The sequence below is a fragment of the Kogia breviceps genome, chromosome 4 (genome assembly GCF_026419965.1).
Source record: "Kogia breviceps isolate mKogBre1 chromosome 4, mKogBre1 haplotype 1, whole genome shotgun sequence".
In the NCBI taxonomy this organism is placed as follows: domain Eukaryota; kingdom Metazoa; phylum Chordata; class Mammalia; order Artiodactyla; family Physeteridae; genus Kogia; species Kogia breviceps.
The window spans coordinates 66,290,484-66,314,830 of record NC_081313.1 but is presented as its reverse complement, the minus strand read 5'-3'; the positions used below and the strand labels follow the sequence as shown (position 1 = coordinate 66,314,830).

General features: G+C 36.4%; 1 protein-coding gene and 1 pseudogene across 4 annotated transcripts in view; one reads left to right on the top strand and one right to left on the bottom strand.

Annotated features, from left to right (window-relative positions):
* Positions 1-1,211: 1,211 nt before the first annotated feature.
* Positions 1,212-5,838, top strand: LOC131755684 (small ribosomal subunit protein uS19 pseudogene; annotated as a pseudogene).
* Positions 5,839-15,201: 9,363 nt separating this feature from the next.
* VCAN (versican) overlaps positions 15,202-24,347 on the bottom strand; it is a 114,459-nt gene continuing 105,313 nt past the window's right edge. For all 4 annotated transcript variants that reach the window (XM_067031253.1, XM_059063442.2, XM_067031252.1 and 1 more), the window contains 3 exons: positions 21,762-21,906; positions 16,476-16,658; positions 15,202-16,329 (listed from right to left, as the gene is read on the bottom strand). In XM_067031253.1, the coding sequence (XP_066887354.1) occupies positions 16,202-16,329; positions 16,476-16,658; positions 21,762-21,906 (456 nt within the window). In that variant the 3' untranslated portion in view covers positions 15,202-16,201. The remainder of the gene's footprint in view (positions 16,330-16,475; positions 16,659-21,761; positions 21,907-24,347) is intronic.

Here is a 24,347-nt window from a genome sequence, read left to right as displayed (position 1 = left end):
GTGAAAAATAAGCAAGAATTGTTCAAAGCATCATGTAGGGTTCAGTCACATCTCGGATTATGGGTCTCCCAGAAACATCTCCTCTGGGATCTGCCCTGGCTCTTCAACCAACTAGATATAACATACAGAGATGAGCTCTAGGGGAAAAAACTAAGGAAATGCTATCAAACCCTTCTAAATTTGTATTCATAGAACTTCCATTATCATGCATGGTGTCCCAAGATGGCAGCACAGTGACTACGGTATTAAGAACCTGGAGACAAATGAAGAAAGGACACAATGATGTGCATGAATTGCCTTTCTGTAAGATGCTCTCCATTTGTAAAAGTCCATACAAACTACAAACAACCATCTGGAGTCGTAAAAATCATATACGTGCCATTGTTTAGTTCCCACCAAGATAGAGAAATGGGGACCAGATTTACTTTTTTTTGTTTTAAACAACAACAAACAAACCGATAAGCTATAGAAAAACAATGGTTTTCAGATACTGAACAACAGGCAGCACCAGACCACAATCCTCGATAGAGGGGAAACAGCTGAGGCAACTAAAAAATAAATAAATGCCTTTCCATCTGAATCTCTGACAAGTGGAAATAATTCACAAACTCCAAGCAAATATCCTCAATCATTCTTCTTTCATTTTCCAGAATACGGAAAAGCATCCCCTCATTCAACAAATAGGTATTGAGTCTCCAGTATGTTACAGTTACAAACACTGAGAGCTAGTAAGGGAGACAAGCAAGAAACAAGTTAACAACGAAATAAGTAATACAATTGCAGCTGATGAAGAGTATAAAGTAAAACATAAAATAGTAAATGCTTCATAGGCCAAGGACAAAGCATGTGCCTGTGTAGATGTGATAATCAGGGAAGTCATTTTTAAGAGGACATTTGAGCAGAGACCTGAAAAATAAGGCGTGGAGAGCTAGAGAAAGAACATTCTAGATACAGAAAACATGACATGTAAAGGCCAGGAGATGAGAATGAGAACGAGACAGAAAACATAGTGAGTGAAGGGAACCTGGCAGAAAATGAGTCTAGGATGGCAGGAAAGAGTCAGAGCATGGAAAACTTGAGGGCCATGGAAAACCTTCGTATTTTATTATCAATGAATCTGCTTTAAATCTAGGAAAGTTTTGAGCAGGTAGGCGCCATGATTACATTTCTATAAAAAATAACTCACCCTGGCTTATCGCAACACCAACAAAATGGCCGAAGTGGAACGGAAGAAGAAGCGGACCTTCCGCAAGTTCATCTGCCTCGGCGTGGACCTCGACCAGTCGCTGGATATCCGTCCTAGGAGCAGCGAGTGCAGCTGCACAGCGCGCGCCGCTGAGACCTGGCCTGCGGAAGAAGCTGCACTTGCTGCTGCAGCGCCTGCGCAGGCCAGGGAGGAGGCACCGCCCACGGAGAAGCCGCAGGTGGAGAAGCCGCCCCCTGCCCGTGGTGATTATCTTCCCCGACATGCGGGGCAGCATGGTGGGTGTTCACAACGGCCAGACCTTCAGCCAGGTGGAAATCAACCCTGAGATGATCAGCTTCTACCTAGATGAGTTCTCCATCACATACAAGCCCGTGAAACCCGGCTGCCTGGCATCAGGGCCCCCCACTCCTCCCGCTTTTATCCCTCTCATGCAGCCTGCGGGCCAATAAAGACACAGACTCTCCTTAAAAAAAAAAAAAAAAAAAAAAAAAAAAAAAAAAAAAAAAAACACCCTGACTTCTGTTGGAGAATGGATTGTATTGGGTTAAGAGTAAATACCTAGAGACCAAATGGAAGGCAGTTTAAGGAGGAGGGCCAGAAATGATGGTGGACCGGAGTGGCAGTTCTAGATGTGGGGAGAAGTAATTGAATTCAAAATAGATGTTCCCATTTATACTACAATATATGCTACATTGCAGATGCTGTTCTAAGTATTTTCATGCAATGGCTCATTGATAACACAACTACCATATAGGGTAGGCACTATAAATATCCCCATTTTAGGAGATGAGGAAACTAAGGCACAGAGTAAAGTAACTTGTCAAATATTACAAGCTGTCAGGAGGCGAAACCTGGATTTGACCTCAGGAATCCAGCTCTAGGACTCCTCTCTTAACCATTACAGATACTGTAGAACCTACAGGAAATAACTGCCAATCTCTCACTTCAGTCACATGGGCTTTCTTGCCGTTTCTCAAATATGCCATGTTCTTTACTCTTTCAGGGTCTTCACGTAAGATTTTCTTTCCCTGAAATGCCCTCCTCACCCCAGATTTATATTTTGCTTTCCTGTTTTTTTTCTCATCCTTCAGATCTCCCCTCGGCTTACATGTCCCATTCCATCAAAAGTAAATACCCTCCCCACTCTGTTATTCTTCCTCACGGTGCTCTGTTTCTTCCTTGGATGAAGTAGGAGGAAAGAACAGGGATTTGTATTTGGACATGTTAAATCTGAGATATCTGTTAACGTTCAAGTGGAGATGTAGGGTAGGCAATTGGCCATACAAGTCCAGAATTCAAGGGAAATATCCAGGCTGAGTCATAAACATATATGGCCTTTACAGTCACAAGACTGGATGGGATCAACAAGAGAAAGAGTATAAGTAGAAAAGATGTGGAGGGACCAGCAAGGGAGATACCCAAGGAGTAGAAGAAAGCCGAGTTAATGTGATTCCTGGAAGTCAAGTGAATGAAGTGTTTACAGGAGGAGTTTAAATGACTGATCAACTGGATCAAATGTACCTGGCATAAAACACAGCCGTTGTGTCTTCTGTGGCCAGAGGACCTTAGGAAAATCTTGCCTTTTTTTGTAAGGATTGGACTAGGAAGAGATTTTGTTATTTATTTATTATTTATTTATTTATTTATTTATTTATGGATCACCAACAAGAAAGACCTGGGGTCAGAAAGGTCTGTAGTTTCTAGCTATATTTATAACTATAAATATTTACACCTATGGTAAGTTTGTTTTCATTACAAAGATAACTAGCCTTAGAGATCACTGCTCTTGTAGAAAACTAACTACTGATGGTTAGGGTGTTAAAGGTCCCACAAAGATGGTAAAATGGGCTAGAAGTGGATTTTACTGCCAGTGCCCCAAGTTGCAGGTAGGGGGCAGAGGGACTCAGAGCTGTTATTTTCATAGCAGTATGGCATTATTTGTACTGGAGAAATGCACACTGCATGATTCTGGAGGCTTTTCTGCAATTCACAGTGGTACGTTCATCAATAGCTATTACTTTGACTGTACTTTTTGAAATCTGCACATTTTGTCTACTCTTTTACAAGCATCATTATGAGTGATGCTCCTGCAGGATCCAAAGCTTCAGATGGACAATTTCAGAAGCAAAGACCAGGAAGGAAATTATATAGATACATATAGAGCTAGGTATTTTATATTATATGTACATATTTATTATATATTATGTTATATATTATTTATATGTTACATATTTATTATAGTTACTGTAGTTGTATAAACTACTGGTGATACACATCCCATTTTTCTAATGAGGCTTTTCTCCATTAAAAAAAAAAAAAAAAAAAAATCAGGGCTTCCCTGGTGGCGCAGTGGTTGGGAGTCCGCCTGCCGATGCAGGGGGCGTGGGTTCGTGCCCTGGTCTGGGAGGATCCCACGTGCCGCGGAGCGGCTGGGCCCGTGAGCCATGGCCGCTGGGCCTGGGCGTCCGGAGCCTGTGCTCCGCAATGGGAAAGGCCGCAACAGTGAGAGGCCCGCAAAAAAAAAAAAAAAAAAAAAATCAAGTGATCAAATTTTATAAGGTTTGTATTGGCAACCTCGGAGTATTAATCCAGTAAAGAAGATTAAATATTAATAGAAGTGTGGGATAGATCATTTTCTTTCTTTCTTGGATTTAGAGCTGTGTTCTGCTTTTCATTCTGAGAACATGAGGTGAATGTAGATGGGCCAAATAAAATTAGACATATTAGCATGTCATAATTAATATCAAATGATGAAAAATAATATTTGCAGGCCAACTTGAAATGAGCTTTTTTGGACCCATGCTAATTATCTGTAGTTTCAATTTTATTATGAACCACCAACTGCTGGAGATGACTTCAACTGGCTTCACTTGTGCTTTAAATAATTCTGTTTAATAATGTATTATGCATTACACAGATATTCCTACAGAACCCAAGTTTCAATTACTTGTCACTTCAAATTACAGGCTCGCAGTAATTAGCTTCTGCCACATAACACATAATGGAACAGACCAAAGTTAATAGAAAGTGGGAGCAAATCTACTGAGCCAGTTTGGCATCAGTAGATTGCAAAATTAACCAATTTGTGTACCTTTTAATATATATCTCCACAGGAATTAAAGTCATCTGATTAACCTTTCTGAGTCTCCCTTATTTGTAATAAAAGAGATAGTGAAGATAGTGTCTGCCTCATAGAGATTACTCATTCACCTTTCGAGATAAAGGCATGTGGTTCAGTTGTCAGGATTTCATCAGTGATCTGCCTTCAAACACCTTTATATCCAGTCACAAATTATTTCTAAAAGCAGAGCCAACTAGTACATGGTATTATATTTAGAATAAAATCTGAAGCCTTTATGTGACCCATGAAGCCTTCTATCAACGGTTCTCCAACCTGAGGGCGCGTTAGGATCACCCAGGGGGCTTTAGAACAGATTCTGTGAGAGCAGGGTTTGGGGAGGTGGGGAGGCTTGGGAAGGGTGGAGGGCCTCCCCGGAGTACGCTTTGTAAATTTCCCAGCTATGGCCGGTTTGAGAACCACTGCTGTACATGATCATGTCCAGAGCTACATTGCCTGTGAACTTATTAGAAATGCAAATTATCAGGCCCTACCCTGGATCAACTGAATTGGAAACTGGGAGCTGGGCACAACTATCTGTGTTTTAATAAGGACTCTGGCAGACTTTGATGCCCGCTAAAGTATGAGAACCAGTGCTCCAAGCTCTTACTATTAAAAGTGTGTTTTATCTTCCAGCAACATCAACATCACTTAGGAGCTTGTTAGAACCCCAGACCCATCTTGGACCTTCTGAAGCAGAATCTGCATTTTAACAAAGTCCCCAGGTGATTTGCAGGCACATTCAAGTTTGAGAAGCACTACTCTAAGACACTGGTTCCAGCCTTGGCTGCAAATCGGAAGCACTTGGAGGAGCTGTAAAAAATATATATATGTAGATACCTGGTGTGCGGAGCAGGCAGCTCCTGGTTCTCCCCCTTTTAACACAGAGAGCTCTTCTTTCATGGTTTGGAATAAGCTTTCACAGTAAGAAGGGCTCTTCTGCTCCCAGTGGCCTCCTCTCCTGCCCTTTTCACTAGAACAGCTTCAGAGGGAATCACATTGGCTGAAATAACTAAAATTGTCTGACCCCTGCCTCTGTCTATGCTCAGAGGGCCTCACGACATCCCTAGCTCCCAAAGTTGCCTCTGGTTCTTTTGGCGTGTCTCAACATTCCCACTGCTGCCTGGCCTGCAGCCACTCAACTTTCTCTGCTTTTCTCCCCCTAACTATGGGCTTGTTTTGTCCCTAAAGCACAGCCCTGCATAAGCCTTGATGTCAGAATCTCTAATAAAAATAGAGCCTTCCGCTTATGCCTCATGGGGTAGACATGGATGGGGTAGGTCCTCTCACTTCCTTACCTGGAAAAAACAAAGGAAAAATCTTTGCCTTAGTTTTCAGCTAAACCAAAATTCCCTGTAGAATGTACTCATAAAACTTGATTCCTAAGAATAATCTCCTCATGGTGTATCAGACATCACCAAATCCTAAACACCAGTTAGGTACAGTTAGGAGCCAGCAACACTGTGTGAGCAAACTGAGTCCCATAGGGACCAAGTCTCAAGAAGCCTCGTAGATGGTAGATGGAGGTGCTGGGGCCTGATCCTACGCCTTCTGATTTCAGGCAGATCTACTTTCTACCACACCTAATCTGCCTCTAGTGCCTGTGGTCTGATAATGACTCCTCCCTCTGAAGGCACCCTCTGCAGGGTCAACTCAGGATCGGTTCAGTGGCTTTCAGGATATGCAGGGGGCTCTGCCATCCCCTTGGAGCATAAGTATTCAGCTCCCAATTCCCAAACAATGAACTGGGAGACATAAGAACAGAAAGTTTAGCCAAAACATTGTTTGGCACCATGTCAGTACACTGTAATCTCCTTACAATATGGCGGAAGACATGACTTTAAAAGAAATATTTGAAGCAATGTATTCAAGACGAAGGTCCTTATTTATCACAAAATGATTACCAACTACTTGTTGCTTAGATACAAATCTTCCTCCCTACCCCCAAACATTTATTTCCATTCTGAACTCACAGGCTATTTCTAGCTGCCAGCACAGCTTGCTTTACTCTGAAACGTCTTTAATCCTGAGGCCGTTCATACATATTTTCAGTGTGTCAGTATAGGTGTAGGATGTTCTCAATTTATTTCTGGAAAGCTGAAAATTTTCATTTGTCGGGAGTAACTTCTAAAAACCAGAAGAGCCTTGTGCTATTGTCAGAACAACATAATAAAGTCTGAAATGAATCTAAGAAATTAAATAGAATAGTTCCTGGAGTGTAGTTCCTGCTCAAAAAAATATCTGTTGAATGAATGTAAAAGTGAGTGCACAAATGAATAAATGTGTACTTTTAAATCTGTACCCTAAATCTAATTAAATTTTTAAGGGTTATGAAAATTTGGAGCACATTATTTTCATGTTTTTTCTGCTACATCCTCTTTGAAGCAGTAAGTTGGGTATTTTATTTAATCTTGACATTCACTTCAAAAATATACATATTCACATACATAAACATCCTCAGGACACATGATAAAACATATCAGTGACTACTGTGAATGCTGTGACATGGCTGTAACTGCAAATTTCATGCAATAATTTCTTGATCTCCAGGATCAAGTTAAATGGCTGCATGGAAATTTGTTCACATATTGCTGGAAAGCAACTTCTGGTTCTTTTCTAACGGTAAATATTTACTTTGGTTAAATAGGCAACACTGAAGGTCTCAATGGACTGACATCTAGCATGAAATGATACTGACATTCACTCTGACTCTGCATGACTCTGCAGACTTAGATAGACACAAATTGCAGCTGCATTTTTCCAAATATTCACGTGATTTTCTAGAAATCCCAACAGTTTCTTATCTGCTAAACCATTCAGCCAGCCACTAACTTAGGTGACAGACAACAGTGGATGGCATATTTCTGGAGCAAAGAGTGGTGAGAGACAGAGAGAAACGGCTTCACATTTTTCTTTTTCTGTCCTCAGCTTCTGATGCTGCTGGTTAATAGAACTGCTCAATGAATATAACGTAACAGGCTCTTGGTGGTACCTGAGGCAAGGAGACGAGGATTTCTGTCTTGGTTTCAGTATGGCGTTCTTAATTCATCCCACTGACTTTAGTTTCAGCAGGCTCCCCCTCTATCTGAGGAGTATCGGCCAAATGTATTAATGAGTTCCTGAGTCAGGCTTTCTGGGTGCACATCCAAGAGTATGCACTAGGAGACTTGGGGCTGTCAGTGTAATCTCCCTGGGCCTCTGTATCTCCACCCAGAAATAGGAATGACAGTAAAATCGACATGAATATTAAGAGAGGTGATTTAGTTATTCATTAAGCAAATATTTATTGAGTGCCTGCTGCATGCCAGGCACTTTTCTCTTCCCAGGTGTTAGGAACATGGTGATGATCAAGACAGAGGAGTCCCTGTACTTACGGAGCTTACGTTCTCATGAAAGAAGACAGATGGCAATTCGCTTATGAGTGACTGGCACCCAGTAAATAGTACCTTCAACACATAGTTATTGAGCACTCTTTGGGGCGATATGGGTAAAAAATAGTGACCTCAGGCAAATATTCTCTTGAACATTTATTTTCCTATTTGTGCTTTTCTGAATTTTCCAATGCATTTACAATGAGCAGGGATTACTTAGGTAGTAAATTAAGAACAATAAAAGAGCAATGACATAATTTAACAAATACCTATAAGTGATTTCATGGCATCTAAAAATGAGAATTATGATTCAGGAAATGATTCAACAAACATTACTTGCCCCCACGGTTTTCAGCCTGGATGCATATTTTCCAGCTTTTGCACAGTGGTCCATTTATGCTGGGTAACTTCAGCATCTCTCATCCTTTGGTCTAGTCTCCATCCTGAGCCTCCTCCTTTGGATGGACAGGACTGGTAGCTTTGTGTTCAAGGCCTCAGTTAATTAAAAATCATTCTAAATGATTTCATTTTTCATTCTTATACAATCAGAAACCCCCAAGCAACTGATATTTGTCCATTGTTAGTGAGCTTCAAATATTGCTTGGTTTTCCAGGTAAACTGTCTTCTCTCTTTAGCATGAATGCTTTGTAGCATTTCTATTTTCCCTAATGCCGTACTCAAAATGCTATAATTAATATTTTTCTTTTATCCTCCTTCATAATCAGAGCATCACCAAATGCCAATACCTGCTTTTTAATGACATGTTTTGTCTCTGCTTAGATTAGTACAACCTCCAAAGTCCCAGCAAGTCTTCTTCCTTTCCTAAATCCTTATCCAAAAGCATAGTATTGTTTTATTACTCTCATTCTTCTGGAATTACTTAGCTAATTTTCTTCTATTCATTTTACTGGGTTACTTTTTTTTCTTGCTTATGTGTTCATTTTTAAATTCCCAAATTACTCATTTTGCCCTACATATCCTTATGCAAAATAAAATAATCTGTTAATTCACCTCACATCTTTAGAAGAGACTCCATGGTAAAAGTATAAGTATTGCCACGTATTACACAATGATATTACTTATAAAAAAGCCGATGTAAACAGATGTTCCCACATTTAGTTTTAAGAAATTGTACTTCCCTTTAGTGCTCAAACAATATTTCCAAGACCACTTGTTACTTGACAAAAAATTTAAACATTTTAGCAGATTCCTTCCACCAAATGTTCCCGGCACGCTGCCCAGTCCCATAAATCCACCAGGCATGTCATTCTGACCCCAGCCAGCCTTCTGGTACCAGGCACATGACTCTAGACCCCATCACACCATCTGTACCTGGCTTTCTAAGGCTGCTGCTGTTCTCTTTACCTCTCCACTCTTCCCATAGGAGGGCATGGCCTATCCCTTAATTCCGAAAAGCTCAGTTAAGCCCTAACTTAAGAAAACTATGCTGAGGACGTGAGGAAATGTAAAGAATTCTAACACAGCTAAATAACTCAGAACTGTGCAGTTTATCGACTACTTCCAGAGTTTACAGGCCCCTCCACAGGTGGAGATCTGTTTTTCTTAATTTCAGCACATCTACTACCAGGTTGCTGAAACTAGCTTCCCTCCTCGACACAGGAAGGCCCTCCTGCCAATAATTTTCCATTCCTTGGAAACAAGACCATAGCGAAGGTAAACAGAATATTTCTCAAAGTAAAAATTTACTCTAAAAATACAACACTTTGCATGAGAAGATAACATCCACTTTTTAATGCAGAGCAACTCAGCTTCTCCTTTTACCAATTCATTCCAAAGTAGGAGCTTGGTCTTAAACTTGTATAACTTACAGACCCCCCTGGAATGGCTCCTCCAGAAACAAAGGGAGAAAAAAACTTCTCTGAAAGACAGAAGCAGACCTCTATCCAGAGAAACAAAATGGTCTGGCAGCTTTAAAATACCAGTCTCCCTTCCTTTCTCTTCCCACTTTCCCCATGTGTGGTCATAACACTTCAAAAATATTGGGGGTTTAATCTCAGAGAAAGCTATGCACATGTAAACCTTGACACCTACTCTTTTCTTTGCTCCTTATTATAAGACAAGCATTGATTACTGAACTTGACTGTGATTTCAAGCTGAGAAGTATCACATTTAATTTTGGAAATCAAGCCAGAGAACACAGCCTTAGGACCAAGCAGTCTGCATCATGGCTATGTTTATGCATAGCTGAGGCAGAAAAATGGCTGGCAGTTGCAACAATCACGTTTAGCCTTTAGTGGCTGTAAGGAAGAACTAAAGATATAACCTCATAAAAGCCCACAATAAGATGCTATGAAAGAAACCAAGAGAACCAACATGGTCGCTTCCAGACTGTAATGTAGCATGCCCGTCCTGTGATTGATAGGGTCTGGGTTACTTCCATAATTTCCCTGAAGTGCTGCATCTAAAAACACTTTGTCAGTCAGGAATCCAGTAGGAAACAGATGACACAATCAAACTGGGTATGATGAAGAGAGTTTAACAAAAGGACTATTTAATATACAGATGGGTAGCTTAAGGAAATCACAATTTATAGTGCAGTCCCCATGGACCAGTAATAGTGGAGAGCTTTTACTCCCTCAGTCCTGAAGGGTCAAGGTGAGAGAGCAGTAGAGAATAAGAGGGCTATGTGGAGATGGGTGTTAATCTCCCAGGGCACAAAGCAGGAGGAGAAGGGTAGAGAGTGTATCTGGAGGGGTAAACCCTCTGTCCCATTAAGTTAGAGAACATTTCTGGTCTTCCATTTTTACCTTGTACACAATCACTACAAGGGGAACCTGACTTTTCATCAGAGACTGAACAGGAAGCCAAATTGATCTAATTAGAAGAAAAAAACTAAAACTTAAATTTAATTGATTAAAACTTAAATTATTTAAATTTAATTGTTGATTTACTTAAGATTTCTAAATCAGTTCCTCCATTCTTAAGCACATAATACCTAGAACAGTTTTTTCACCCCAAGGCATTTTGCTATGCATGTAAAATTAATTTCATTTTGTAAACAATAGCTTCTGGAGAATTTTGAGCTGTAGAACACCAAGCTCTGATTGCACATTTGAAAAAATACTCTAGTAGTTTAAAAGATCATTTTAAAAGTGATGCATCTAGAGACAGTAATACTATATGAGATATTGTGGACAGTTGGGATATAGAGAGAAGATGATAATATGAGAAACTTTTGGAGGTAGAATTAATAGAATTTGGTTCTTGATTGAATATGGGCATAACTTAGGAGTCCAGGATGACTCTAATTGTCCAGAAGTCATGTATCATGCAAAATAAAGACTCTGGAGGGTGGGGGCGTACATGGGCACACAAAAGGAAGAAATTTCCAGAACTTCAACTTTTTTGATATCATCTTCTTTATACCAGTTCTCATAAACTTTAGAATTCATCAGAATCATCCTGAGTGCTTGTGAAAACCCAGGTTGCTCTCCTCATTCCCCAAAATTTCTATTTCAGTACGGCAGGGCCTGAGGATTTGCATTTCTTACAAGTTCCTAGGTGATGTCAATGTTGTTGTTTCAGGAAACAAGCTTTGAAAACCAAAGGCTTTAGACCACAACTTCATAAAAAACAACCACCACATCGAACACACCTTTCATCCATCCTGAGTCTTAGGATGCATTGACATGGGATGTAAAAATTATGAACAGAGAAAAGGATGAATCAAAATGAATGACTCTGGTGACAGTGTACAAATCAAAACCTTTTTTAAGTCAGGTGTTTACCAAAAAAATTTAAGGACTTCATTGAGATGTCACCTGAAAGGTAATTGAAAGTAATTTTTGACAGTCCACTATATGATTTTTGGCATATAATTCAGAAAGAAGTTTAAAAATATTGAGTAGCTCTGCATAATAAAACTATCATTTCCATTTACTTATTTAAGTGAGAAAGTTTTCTCAATGTTTAAATCTGTAAGAATAAAATAGGAATAGAATTGATGATAAGCCATGACACATTCTAGTTTTAGGTAATATTTACTCATGGAAATGTGAATTGGGAAAAACAGCCCTAATCATCTCATTGAGATACATTTCTAATAAAATGTTACAATTTGTGTAATTAGCTTTCAAATTTTGTAAGAGTGTAATATTGTTTTGAGCAATTGTATATCTGTAAATTACAATGATAACTTAATCCAGGAGAGGATTTTAAACTTTTATACCTTTATGTTTATGTTCATAAGACAAAATTAATTTTCCACTTGAAAGTACAAATTTTGATGTATATATGTTGATAGCTTAATCAATAGAAGACTTTCAAGCACATAAATGTATAATATTTAGATACAATTCCATGGGGGAACTGAAATAAAAAAGCAAGTCCAAAAATAAAAACATAAAATATCTGACTATTAAGAGTATTTTTCTCCAAGTATTTTTTAGATGGATGATAGTGGGAATCAAACTATTATTGTATTTAGAATCCACTGAATATATTTAAGAGAGTGATGTTACATGTTTATTTTAGAATGGCAATATTTAGAATATATCAAAACTAAAATCCTTTACAATTGTTTTGCTTTATGATGAAAAACATTTTGGTTGACAACTTAAAATGTGATGGATACATAGTTTAAAATTTTATTTTAGAGTACACACTATCAAAAAATCACTTACGACTTACTGCCTTAAGGCAATCAACTTTTAATCTTCAGCAGGAATCATTTGATGGACTCAGACAGAACTGTGAATTTAAATTCCAATGAAAACCCAGGCTTTGCCTATTCTGTAAACATCTCAACAAAAACCATTCTTGTTCTTGTTTGGCATTTTCTCTTTCTTGTCCAGCTGGGATCCAAACACTCAGAAATGAGTAATAATGGGAAAAGATTATACACTCTTGAATGACTCATTCAAAGACCTTTATAAACTTTTTATATAGACTTGTTTTAGAAAAGAATAATTTGGGTGAATTCTGGTTTGTTTAGCAAATGGGAACTGCAGCACAGTTAAAAGAAAAAAAGAAAGGATGCACAAATGGTACAAAACCATCACTGCAGGCCTTTTCCTTCACAAACCACTTCACTGCATTTGTAATACTGGGAAACATAAAAAGAAACACATTAAAAAATGTTGAAGTCATCACTGAGTCTTTAGCTTCTCGATAATAACATCTTTTGCTTTTATCTAAGATATATTTTCTCTTAGAGATTCTTTTCTTAGGAGACAGTCTTGCACAGGCATGCACAAAATCAACTCTGAACTTTTTTGAAACCTATTATATTTTTTCGGTCCATTTTCAAACTCTACAAGTTTATTTTGCATGATATATGACTCCTGCACAATAGCTCAAGGCTAATCCAGTTCCTACTTCCTGTAACGTAATTGAAAATTCACTTAAGATCAGCAAAGTTCTACTTGCTATCACATTAAAATGATGTATTCCTCCCAATACAATCTCTCATACCTCTTTTCCATTTCAGCTACCCCAGAAGACCACCCCTTCTTCCCCTGATATGCAACCTAGCTTTTAGAAATGAACAGAAAACCACCTCTGGCTGACTTTGAGTAGTGCTGAGTCTCCTTAAACTTCTCACTCTGTTCCAGCATTGTGGGTAATGGAACATCCCATAGACTCTATTATTTGCACCTAGATGAATAAAAATTTATCTGATGGATTTATAAACATCTAATAAGGGTGTATATGCACAAGTAATACAAATTCTTATATACTCCTTTGGGTAATTTCTATTTAAAGTTCTGTATAAAGATATGACAGATTGCACATTAAAAGGACAAGCTAAGCAAGGAAAAGAATCTCTTCTGTATCTATTCATGCCTAACTTCCCATATATTTTTGACATTCCAAGAAAGAAACCTCAAAATAATTTTCCACTCACCTTTGTCCTTTATGATATCTTCTATACAACTGCAAAATATATAATGAATTTGTTCTTCCAAATTATCAATAAAGATATTGAATAGAATGGGCTGTAAAATAACTCCCATGCAATGCATCCAGTATAAAAATCTTACATTGGCAGAGACCTGTCTAGCTCATTTACTGCTGAATCTCCAGGGCCTAGTACAGTGCCTAATACATAGTAAGTACTTAGTAATAGTGAATGAATGAAAATAAAGGGATGGACGAATATCTGGATGGATAGGAACTTGGTGTTTTTGACATCTTCTGATCTTTTTTTTAGATATGATCTTCTAGCCAGTAAATTAACCTCTTAAATGTATAACAATTGAGAACATAATATTTTATGTTTTTATTGAGAGTATTATGCAGGTTCTGGAGATTACCCGCATCCACTACAAACTATGTAACTTGGGACAGATGACTTGAATTCTCTGTGCTTGATCCCTCATCAATCAGACATTAACAGCCTCTCTCTTAGGTTTGTTGGGAGATGATACACATAAAACACTTGGCCTGGTTAATAGGAAGAATTCTGCAAGTGTGACCTCTCACTTTTCCTATTGCATGTTTCCTTCATATTTGAGATTAATGCCTAAGAATGTATATGTAAACATTAGCAGAATTACTATCTCAATTTTTGCAGGGACATTTATAATCACCTCTCTGCTAGCCATAAAATCATTTCATCCAAGCCGGCAGCTTGTACTTCATGATAGATCTAGAACGTAAAAATGTTGGTGCACATTAGGGTTTAAAGTTGTAAATAACCAGACCAGTCACAGTATAGTAAAAGAAGGATTTTAGGTTTCTTTGGTGAAATAAAAGCAGGTATAAAAAGTTACAAAGATTTTAGATTTTCATTCACAAAAAAAAAAAACAGTCATTCACATTTTACACTATACACGTTATAATATAAATACAGGAACGTATTATGTGCATTGTAATGAAAGAGGAAAAATTAAAACCTAATAGGTAGACACAGAGTCGTTCTGTGCTCTAGAACACGCAAAGGTGGATCACATTTAACGCAGCAACCAAGGGAACTTGCCTAAAGACAGTGTGTATGATTGTGGCTACTGTGGTTCCTTCTAAGTCAAAAGAATCCATGTTGGGTCTGCTCTTCTTCTATTTGCATTTTATTTGTTGTCTTCTTAAGATCATTCTAACTAAAATTAGGGAAAGACTCCTAAATGCTTTCTTTCCATTACAGAGTTTTCTTTAAACATTAAATTAAGTGGATTATGATTCAGAATCATCTTCAGCAGTCATTTTATTCAAATTAAGGGGAGAAAATAGAGTGGGAAGAGATAGGGAGAAATTTTAACACATACACTCCACCTAATAGGAAGAAATGCCCACACTACTTCTATATATATGCTCCTTGCTTAGAATGAGCAAACATCATTTGCTGAAAGCTATACACTTTTCCACTCTTTTTATAATAAACACTTGATGCATTCTATCCATCACATTATTTAATCAGGGACAGAGTACCTAGATTATATTGTGCCAAACTGTGTGAGGGAAGTATAAAAGCTAACACTGAAAAATAACTAACATACTATGTCAATGTTCAGGTTTGGGGTAAAATAACATCCAATAAATTAAATCAGTATGGCTTACTTCATTTATTTATGTATGCTTCACAGCTGCAGCATTCATACATGAACATTCAAAACTTTATAAAAGATTAAAATGGTTATATATACAAAATTTCTTTCTTTGAATGTGTGTTGTTTTAACAAACCCCCTCCCTCCAGAGCCCTAGGTCTATATCCATTTGAAATGTTGTTGATCTGTAATCTTGCAAGTTAGTGTTATAAAAGCCATTAAAAAGGAGACCCAGTTGAGTTAATAATTAGCACTTTGACCCCTAAAAAATGCTCCTAGTCATAGAAAAGTCCTCCATTCAGGCCTTTCTTGTAAGTGAAGAAAAAGGAATGCAGCAAAAAAAGTTCCACGTTGCAGTCTCTAGTTCCGTTGGGATCCCATTAGCCAGCCAGGCTTCAGCATCACATGGAAGCCGGCTGTACCTAGGGTGGAAATGGTGCAGTGACCTACAAAACTTTGTGTTTGTTAATTGTCCAGGAAAAGCCATCCTCCATCTTGCTGACAAAGGGCAAGGGAAACCATTTCCAGCCTAAACAAACTACCAAAAGCAGCCGAACAAATGATTAAAGACCTGTAAGGCTCCATAATCATCATTAAATATGCCCGAACTCAGTGTGACTTTTTATTTTATATACAGGATTAAAATCAACATTAAATCATCTTATTTACATTGCCATTGGTGCTGAAATGGAGCTTTTTAAATAGTACAGTAGGCTGGTATACATTATAAAATGGTCTGCACTGGAGGCAAATAGAAAACTAAAGAAATTAGATAGTCTGGAAATGGTTACATTCTGCCCTTATTTTCTTTCCTTCTGTTTGCTTTCTTTTTGAATACCAATACTTTCATTTAAAATGTTTTCGAGCACAGCAACCCAAAATGACTGGATGGTGGTCCAAAAATCCAAACCAACTGATAATACTTCTCGAGGTGATAGGAAAGGCACAGGAAGTTAGGACTTTGGCTGAAATGATGAAAACACATGTTTGCCATTTTAGGGATCAGCGCCTTGATTCTTGCCACCTCCTGCTCCAACGGTGATCATGTTTTGATGTATTTATTGAATTGTCCTTTGCTGATGAGGAATTTTTAAAGTATTTCTTAGAATAAGTCCTTTGGTATGCAGATGCTACATGGAAGGAAAGAAAGAAAGAAAAGAAAACACAACAATATTACTTGCTCCATACCCTAAACTACCAATACCATAGCCGTAAAATGAGGATGTCTAGTAGTTGTTATAGCATGGTTGTCCATTCTTTCTAAAGGACCACTTACGGTTCAGGCAGGTAATTTTAGGCATAGCCCATCTTCCATTTCCTAGGCAACGGATGGTTGGAAGGTGGCGTTGAATGAAACCATCTTTGCAGTGATATCTAATCAGGGAGTTGATTTCATAACGAGGTTTCATCTTTCCAAAGGTCTTGGCATTTTCTACAACAGGGGGCTGGCCGCAAGCAACTAAAGAAAAGTAAATTGGGTTATTTCCAAATAATCTACATATTTCTATTGGCATGAGTGTCTCTTTTTTTTTTTTCTCTTTCCTTCTTTATTATACCCAATCAAGTACCTTCAGCAGTCATTTAGATTAAGAAATTGAAAAATTTCAAGACAAAACTAAACAGTAAGGCTCTGGGCCTAGTTTGAATCTCAGATTCTGTCATCTTGAATTGTGTTTTTTTTTTTTTTTTTTTTTTTTAAAAAAAGAACCATATGGCATATGGTCATACATTCATCTGTCCATTTGGAGGTGCTACTTTTCTGAAAAAGATTCCAAATTAAAAGGAATTTGGAATTTCCTGTCTCATGCCACCATGTGGCCTGTTGATGTTGTCTTCATCACCATCCCAATGTTTTTATTTATTACCAACCTTCACTTCAAATAACAATAGATTTGTAATAATTAACTATTATTGTCACTTCCCCGAAAAAAACTTACAATCTATAATAACATCATAGCTTCAAAATGTGGACAAAATATGTCCAAAATATGGATAAAATATGGACTCTTTAGTATAAGTAAAATATCTCTAGGTTCAGTTATGTTTATTTGCTCTTTTCTGTCTTTTGTACAGAGACAGGGAGCAAGTTAGGACATAGTATTCATGCTTCAATTTTGTAATTACCTTATAAATATAAATTTCAACTCTTAGGTAGGGTAAGTAAAGGTAAATCTTTGAATATATAACCATCATTTTTAACCCACAATAAAAAATTCTGTATATCAACAAACTTAGTGATGGTAGAAAGAGTAAAAAGGAAATAGTAAAAGAAACTTCACAATTTTGAAATTCAAGAAGCTGGGAAAATTGGTTCAACTGAATTTGTATTAATTTGTGATTTTATTCAATGTTAGTGTACTTGTTTTAAATGATATATTTTTAAAATTAACTTTTATTAAGTGATTGTGTTTTGCTATATATCTCTAATAAAAATATAACTTAACTTCAACATAATTTCCCTAAATGACATTTCCTATCAATAGTTTACTTTAAGAATGCCATCATGAGGCCCACCTGATAAGCATGTCATATTCTCTCATGAAATAATGCAAATCTTCAATGGGAAGATGATTACCAGAAACCTTGGTACCAAGATGTTTGGATGTCAAAAGTTCATGAATATTAAATTTATTTACATATTCAAAAGGCTGTTTATAACCATATTCTTTTGAAATGACAAATGTAGGTTTAACTTAAATATTTAGTTCCTTTAATTTACTTCTGTCTGACAAAACAGCTTAGAATGTATTGACCCATAGCAAACAAAACTGTCTTTAATGAAACACAATCCAAGCATATATTTTCGTTCACATAAGAAATTGTCACTCAGATAGACATAACCTTAAAATAGATTATAAAGTCCTACTATCTATAACTAAGAAATTAGAAACATTTGTGTATGTATTTGATTTTTACAAATTCCTAGAAGATAAACTGAGATTTCTATAATAATATGTCATTTTCAATTAATAATCTACACTATGTATATAGTTCAATGAAAACCCGCATCTGGATATCTACATTTCTTTTATTGTTATATGGAAAGTCTATACTAGGGTCCAGATACCAGCAAGTATCAGATAGAATGAGATGGAAGTGATACGGAAGGTTAAAAATTATCAATTAGATAACTCATTATACTTGATTCTGACAAATTAAAAGTTGTCTTTAAATTTGAGAGGAAAGCAATATACAGATTTCTTCCAAAACTATAAATGAAGACTAATTATAAAGTTAAAATAATTCAGGTAGTGTGGTACTGGCAAGGACAGGCAAACAGACCAGAAATAGATCCACATATATATTGATATTTGACGGAAGCAACATGGCAGAGCAGTGGGGAAAAGGTAGTTTTTTCACTTGGACAATTGGGTATTCATATGGAAAAAAATATGTATTTGGTTCCCTACCTCAGAGAATCCATGGGAGATCAATTCTAGATGGTTTAAATATATAAATGTAAAAGACAAACTATAAAACATTTAAAAACAACATAGGATAGCTTTCTGACTTTAGGATAGGTAAAGATTTCTTAAGAAATCTTTAAGGTTTAAACCATAAAGGAAAATTCAACAAAATGAAGAACTCTGTTCATTAAAAAATGCCATGGGGAAAGACAAGCTACAAACTGGGAGTAGATATTTGCAACATATAATTGTCAAGGGATTAATAACCAGGACATTTTTTAAAACTCTCACAAATCAATATATAAAAGAGAAGCAATCAATTTTTAAAAATACACAATAGACATGAACAGAAACCTTACTAAAGAAGAGCTATAAATAAAAGTATATGAAAAGATATCCAGGGAGAAGTATCCAAGACAACGCAAATTAAATCACAAGAGATAATATTTTATACCCACCAGATTGGCAAAAATTTCAAAGTCCATTAATATCAAATGTTGGAGAAGATGTGGAGTAATGGGACCTTTCACACATTGCTGGTGGGAGTGACAATTGGTACAACCACTTTGGAAAATAATTTGGCATTTTCTAGTGAATTTGATGGTACATGTATCCTATGACTCTGTACTTCTCTCCTGGAAAAACACCCTATGGAAACTTGCAGAGATCTACCACAAACAAGTTCAAGAATATTCGTAGAAACATTGTTTATAATAGTGAAAACACTGAATGTAACCCAAATGTCCACTGGCAGGAGAACTGAGAAATAAGATGTTATATAGTCATATACTGTAATACTACACAGCAGCCAAAATGAAGAAATACATCTACATGCATCAACATGGATAAATCTCACAAACATAATGCTGAACAGAAAAAGCAATGCACAAAATACAAACAGTATGATTCTACTTAAAGTTCAAAAATATGCAAAACGAAACAATTTGTTTACAGATACAAGCATATGTGATAATTCTAAAGAGAAAAGAAAGGGAATTAAGTCATTATCTATGGCTGGATTTGGGAAGTAAATGGATGGGCCTGGAAGGAACCTGCAGGATGCCCCAAAGATGTGTAGATAGTATGCAACAAGGTGGTGTTTTGTTTTTTTTTTAAAGTCTTTTATATATAATATAATCCTTCTTTGCAAGTATTTAATTAAAACGACCTAGGTCTGTATGTTTAAAGATGTCTAAAATATCTGAAAGGAAAAATAAGTGTCATTTATAAAAGTCTACAGACATTTATAAAATTTGTAACATTCCCCAGAGTACTGATTAACAAAGAATTAAGTCTACACAAGTAAAAATCAGACAGTAGGGAGATAAAATATATGAATCATTTTGTTTTGTTTTATTTTTCTCCTTTAATGAGGTAGACCTAATGTTTTGTAAATCTTTCCCCATTGGGAAATGTCTACCATGATGTTACTTTTGTGAATCCTTTTTAGATAAGGCAGTGGTTCTTAACCTGGGGCAGTTTTCCTCCTCTCCCTCCTTTCCCAGGGATAGTTGGCGATGGCTAGAGACATGGATGGTTGTCATAAAGCAAAGGAGGATGTGGAGTGGAGGAGAATGTTTCTGGCATTCAGTGCATAGAGGGCAGAGATGATGCTAAACATTCTGCAATGCACAGGACAGCCCCCACAAATAAGGACTGTCTGGCCCAAAATGTTAATAGTGCTGCTGCTAATAAACCCTGGCATAGGAAAAAACAACACCGGAAATAAAAGAACGTTTGGATCACAAAATGAAAAGCATGACTCCTGGGAACATTTGGAGATCTAAGAGGGCAAACATGACATTTGGATAAAGACAAACAGTTCTTTAAAGACTTCTTACACTAGAAACAGAGAAAAGAGCAAATAACTTGATTTGCAGTTTTCACAAGTTCCATCGCATAAGTGCGGAAGTAACGTACATAGTCAGGAAAGCTGCTCACACATAAAAGATATTCAGAATAAATTCTGCTTTAGACAAGAGAATGGCAGAGTATAGTAGTCATGGATAACAGCTGAGTTTCATCTCAGCTTTGTGTATCTCACTGTTCTCTTTCCTTGATAGAATTTCTCTAGTGGTGCTTGTCTTTCCTAAAATATCTATAGAGTGTATTTTTTGTTTTATTATTTTTATATCCCAAAATAAGTCAAATGGATTTTGTATTTTGCATTTGTACTTTGTATGTTTAATTGAGGTGGGTAAAATCTGGGTATAGAGATCAAATACTCATGTTCTAACACCATTATCAATTGCAAAAAGGTTTATAAATTTTTATGGAATTCCTATTTTTTAAAGGAAGAAGTCTATACAGCGTGCCTTAGAATTCAAACATATTGGTCAATGATAAACACTTTCAAAAATCAGCTTTCTTAATTTTATCTGTTTAATATCAACTAAGCAATTCTCATTATATTATTAACTTATAAACATAAATGTTTTTATTGTATCATATTTTGAAGGTATTCAACAATAGATATAGGGATGACATTTTTGTTCTATGGTTTATGTGTACAGATGGAGTTTCTAAGGGAGTGAGTGAAAAACTCAAATGTCTATAAAGACCAGGAACTTAACCAAAAAGGAGGGAATGTCTGAATAAGGACTGCAATGAATTGGAGACCACAGTCCCACCAAGGGAGGGCGGTAGTTTTCAGTTGCAGTATTTAAACCACTGACAAATTTGAACATGGGCCAGATGGCACCAGGTGTTCTTTTTTTTTTAAGTAAAAACTTCACATTATTTTATGATACACACCAGTTTTTTATTGTTGACAACTAATTACAATTTTTTTTGTTTCTTTAAAATTTTTATTTATTTATTCTACAACTAATTTTTCTTTTTTTTTAATGCTCTCCTCATCAAAATAAACAGGTTTATAGGCCTGTGGGCTGGCAATTGTTTTTCTTAAAAATACTGCCAGGTATTTTTTCTACATAAATGCTACACTGTTATCTTAAGCACTTGAAATCTAAGGTGAACACATTACTGAAAACAAACTTTTCAATTATATTCAAAAAGTAAACCATTCCAGAGCAATAAGAGATGCCATATGTGACATCCAGCTTATGTCTTAAAGAATGATATTTATTCTACCTGAATTTACCTGATAATTGAAATGCAGATTAAATATACATTATTAATGGAGTAATCATTACCTGTTCCTTTCTTGCAGGTATAGGTGAGATGGTAATTGCAGGGAACATCATTCCACTGGCCATTCTCATGCCATATAATTACAACACAATCTTCTCCAGCAGAAAAGAAACTATCTGGCTGATTGGGCCTCCAGTTCTCATATTGCTGTAAAAATGGAGGGAGAAGATAACTATTGACAGTCAAAGAGAAGCATATTATAAACGCGACAGTGCCATTACTGCACGATTAAATTAGAACGGACTCAACAATTTCTGTTGAACCATCTAGCTGAAATAATTCTGGTGGTAAAGAAAGAGATTTTTACACTCTGAGTGGAAAATGTATATATCTCAAAGTTTCTCTTCAACAAATATATATATATTTTTCCTTTGGTGATGAGATATATCTAAGGAATCAATGCTCAATTTAAGAATTTTAACCATGTCATTATTATTAATTGTAACAGCATTAATGGAAGTGGAAAAACTAGAGAAAAATATTCATAATCTCATCACTCTAATCTGTCATGTTTTCTTCCAAACCCTATGTGCACATATAATTTTATGTAGAGGTGATTATAGTGCAATAAAATGGTCATTCCTTCTTTTATATTTTTACCACTATAAAGTACCTTTCTCTTATTGAATGTAATTGTTTTCATCCAAATTCTTTGCTATGTTGATATATATATAAATGGATATATTTGCTATATTTATTTTTTTGTTTACCCAATATACCTATGCCCATCATTTTATATTCAACCTTTCTGAGTAATTCTGTTTTAGATATGATTCTTATGTGCACCATCCGGTTGTGTTTTGCTTTATGATCTAATCTGGAAGTTGTTTTAATAGGAACATTTATCACATTTATGCATATTAATATACAAGATAATGCTTTAAAAATATGTCTTGCTATAAATATATGTTTGCTTTTCTTTAATATGTGTTCAGATAATTAAAAGGAATTTTATTGACCTGATGTTTTTCTACTGGTTACCTTTATATCTACATCTTTAGATGATACCTTTTGATTCCCTAGTTTGAGCAATGACATGTAACCAGAAATATCTTTTGCCTTCCATCACAGTAATACATGTCTTTTATTCAGCACCAGTAATGAATGAAGCCCTCTTCTGGTACTTGGTATGCATTATCACTTACAGTAATCCAGCAAGACTGGGAATAACTTGAAACTTAGCAATATTAAACACCCAGGACTTTTAGGTTTACATTCAATTTTTTGTTACCTTAAAATGTGACCTCCATATCAACCAATAATTATATGAAAAACACAGTCCTTATGCCTATTCAAAAATAACAAACTTTAGTGAGATGAAAATAATATTGGACCATAGATAAGAGAGAAGCTTTCTAGCCTCTGGTCTCTTAACTAGAATGTGATATGGGACATGTTTGTTCATTGTCTCTCTGGCTCAACTTGGGTATCGCTTTCCCAATAGGCTTTGCCTACTGTCATGTTTAAATCACATCTAATGCTGACCAGACTGGTGGAAACAAATTTCCTTCATATGAAAGAAATATGTATTCAGATTTATGTGACAATGGCAAATGTGACTGTTTCTTCTGGGCCTACAGATCTATTAGTCTTTCCTTGAATTAAATTTAAAATAAGTCTGTGTGTAGAAAACAAACTTATGGTTACCAAGGGGGAAAGGGCAAGGAGGGATAAATTGGGAGGTTGGGATTGACATATACACACTACTATATATAAAATAGATAACTAATAAGGACCTACTGTATAGCACAGGGAACCCTACTCAATACTCTGTAATGACCTATATGGGAAAAGAATCTAAAGGAGTGGATATATGTGTATGTATAACTGATTCACTTTGCTGTACACCTGAAACTAACACAACATTGTAAATCAACTATACTCCAATAAAAATTTTTTTAAAAAAAGAACAAAGGGGGAAAAAATAAGTCTGTGGTTGAAACAGTGAGTTAAGAGATTTTATTTGAAAAAGACAAAGTCAGAGAAGAAAGAACTGTATATTAGTTAAGGCAATTGTTTCCATTTCAGAGCATGCCAAACAGTCCTGCTAGTTACTCCCAAAAGCACCATGGCTATCTTTATGTCTTTTAAAAATGTATAATAAATATACTAGAGAAAGGCTCTCATTTTTCTTTCTTCTCAGAAAATAATGTGGTGTGGGTTTTTTTTTTTTTTTTTTTTTTGTGGTACGCGGGCCTCTCACTGCTGTGGCCTCTCCCGTTGCGGAGCACAGGCTCCGGACACGCAGGCCCAGCAGCCATGGCTCACGGGTCCAGCCGCTCCGCGGTATGTGGGATTTTCCCGGACCGGGGCACGAACCCGCGTCCCCTGCATCGGCAGGCGGATTCTCAACCATGGCGCCACCAGGGAAGCCCAATAATGTGGTTTTTAAAGCTTTAAAATATGGTAAAAACCTAGATCTTTGATAAAATAATTTGTGAGAAGAAGACCTTAAGTTTGAAAACCTCAGGATTAAGAGACCTTCTACTTTTCCTTCAATCTCTTTGCTTAGTTTTGCTTTGAAATACACCTCAATCATGCCAAAATTAAGACAGGAGACAAGAGACCTCTGCTATGTAAAGAAGAGT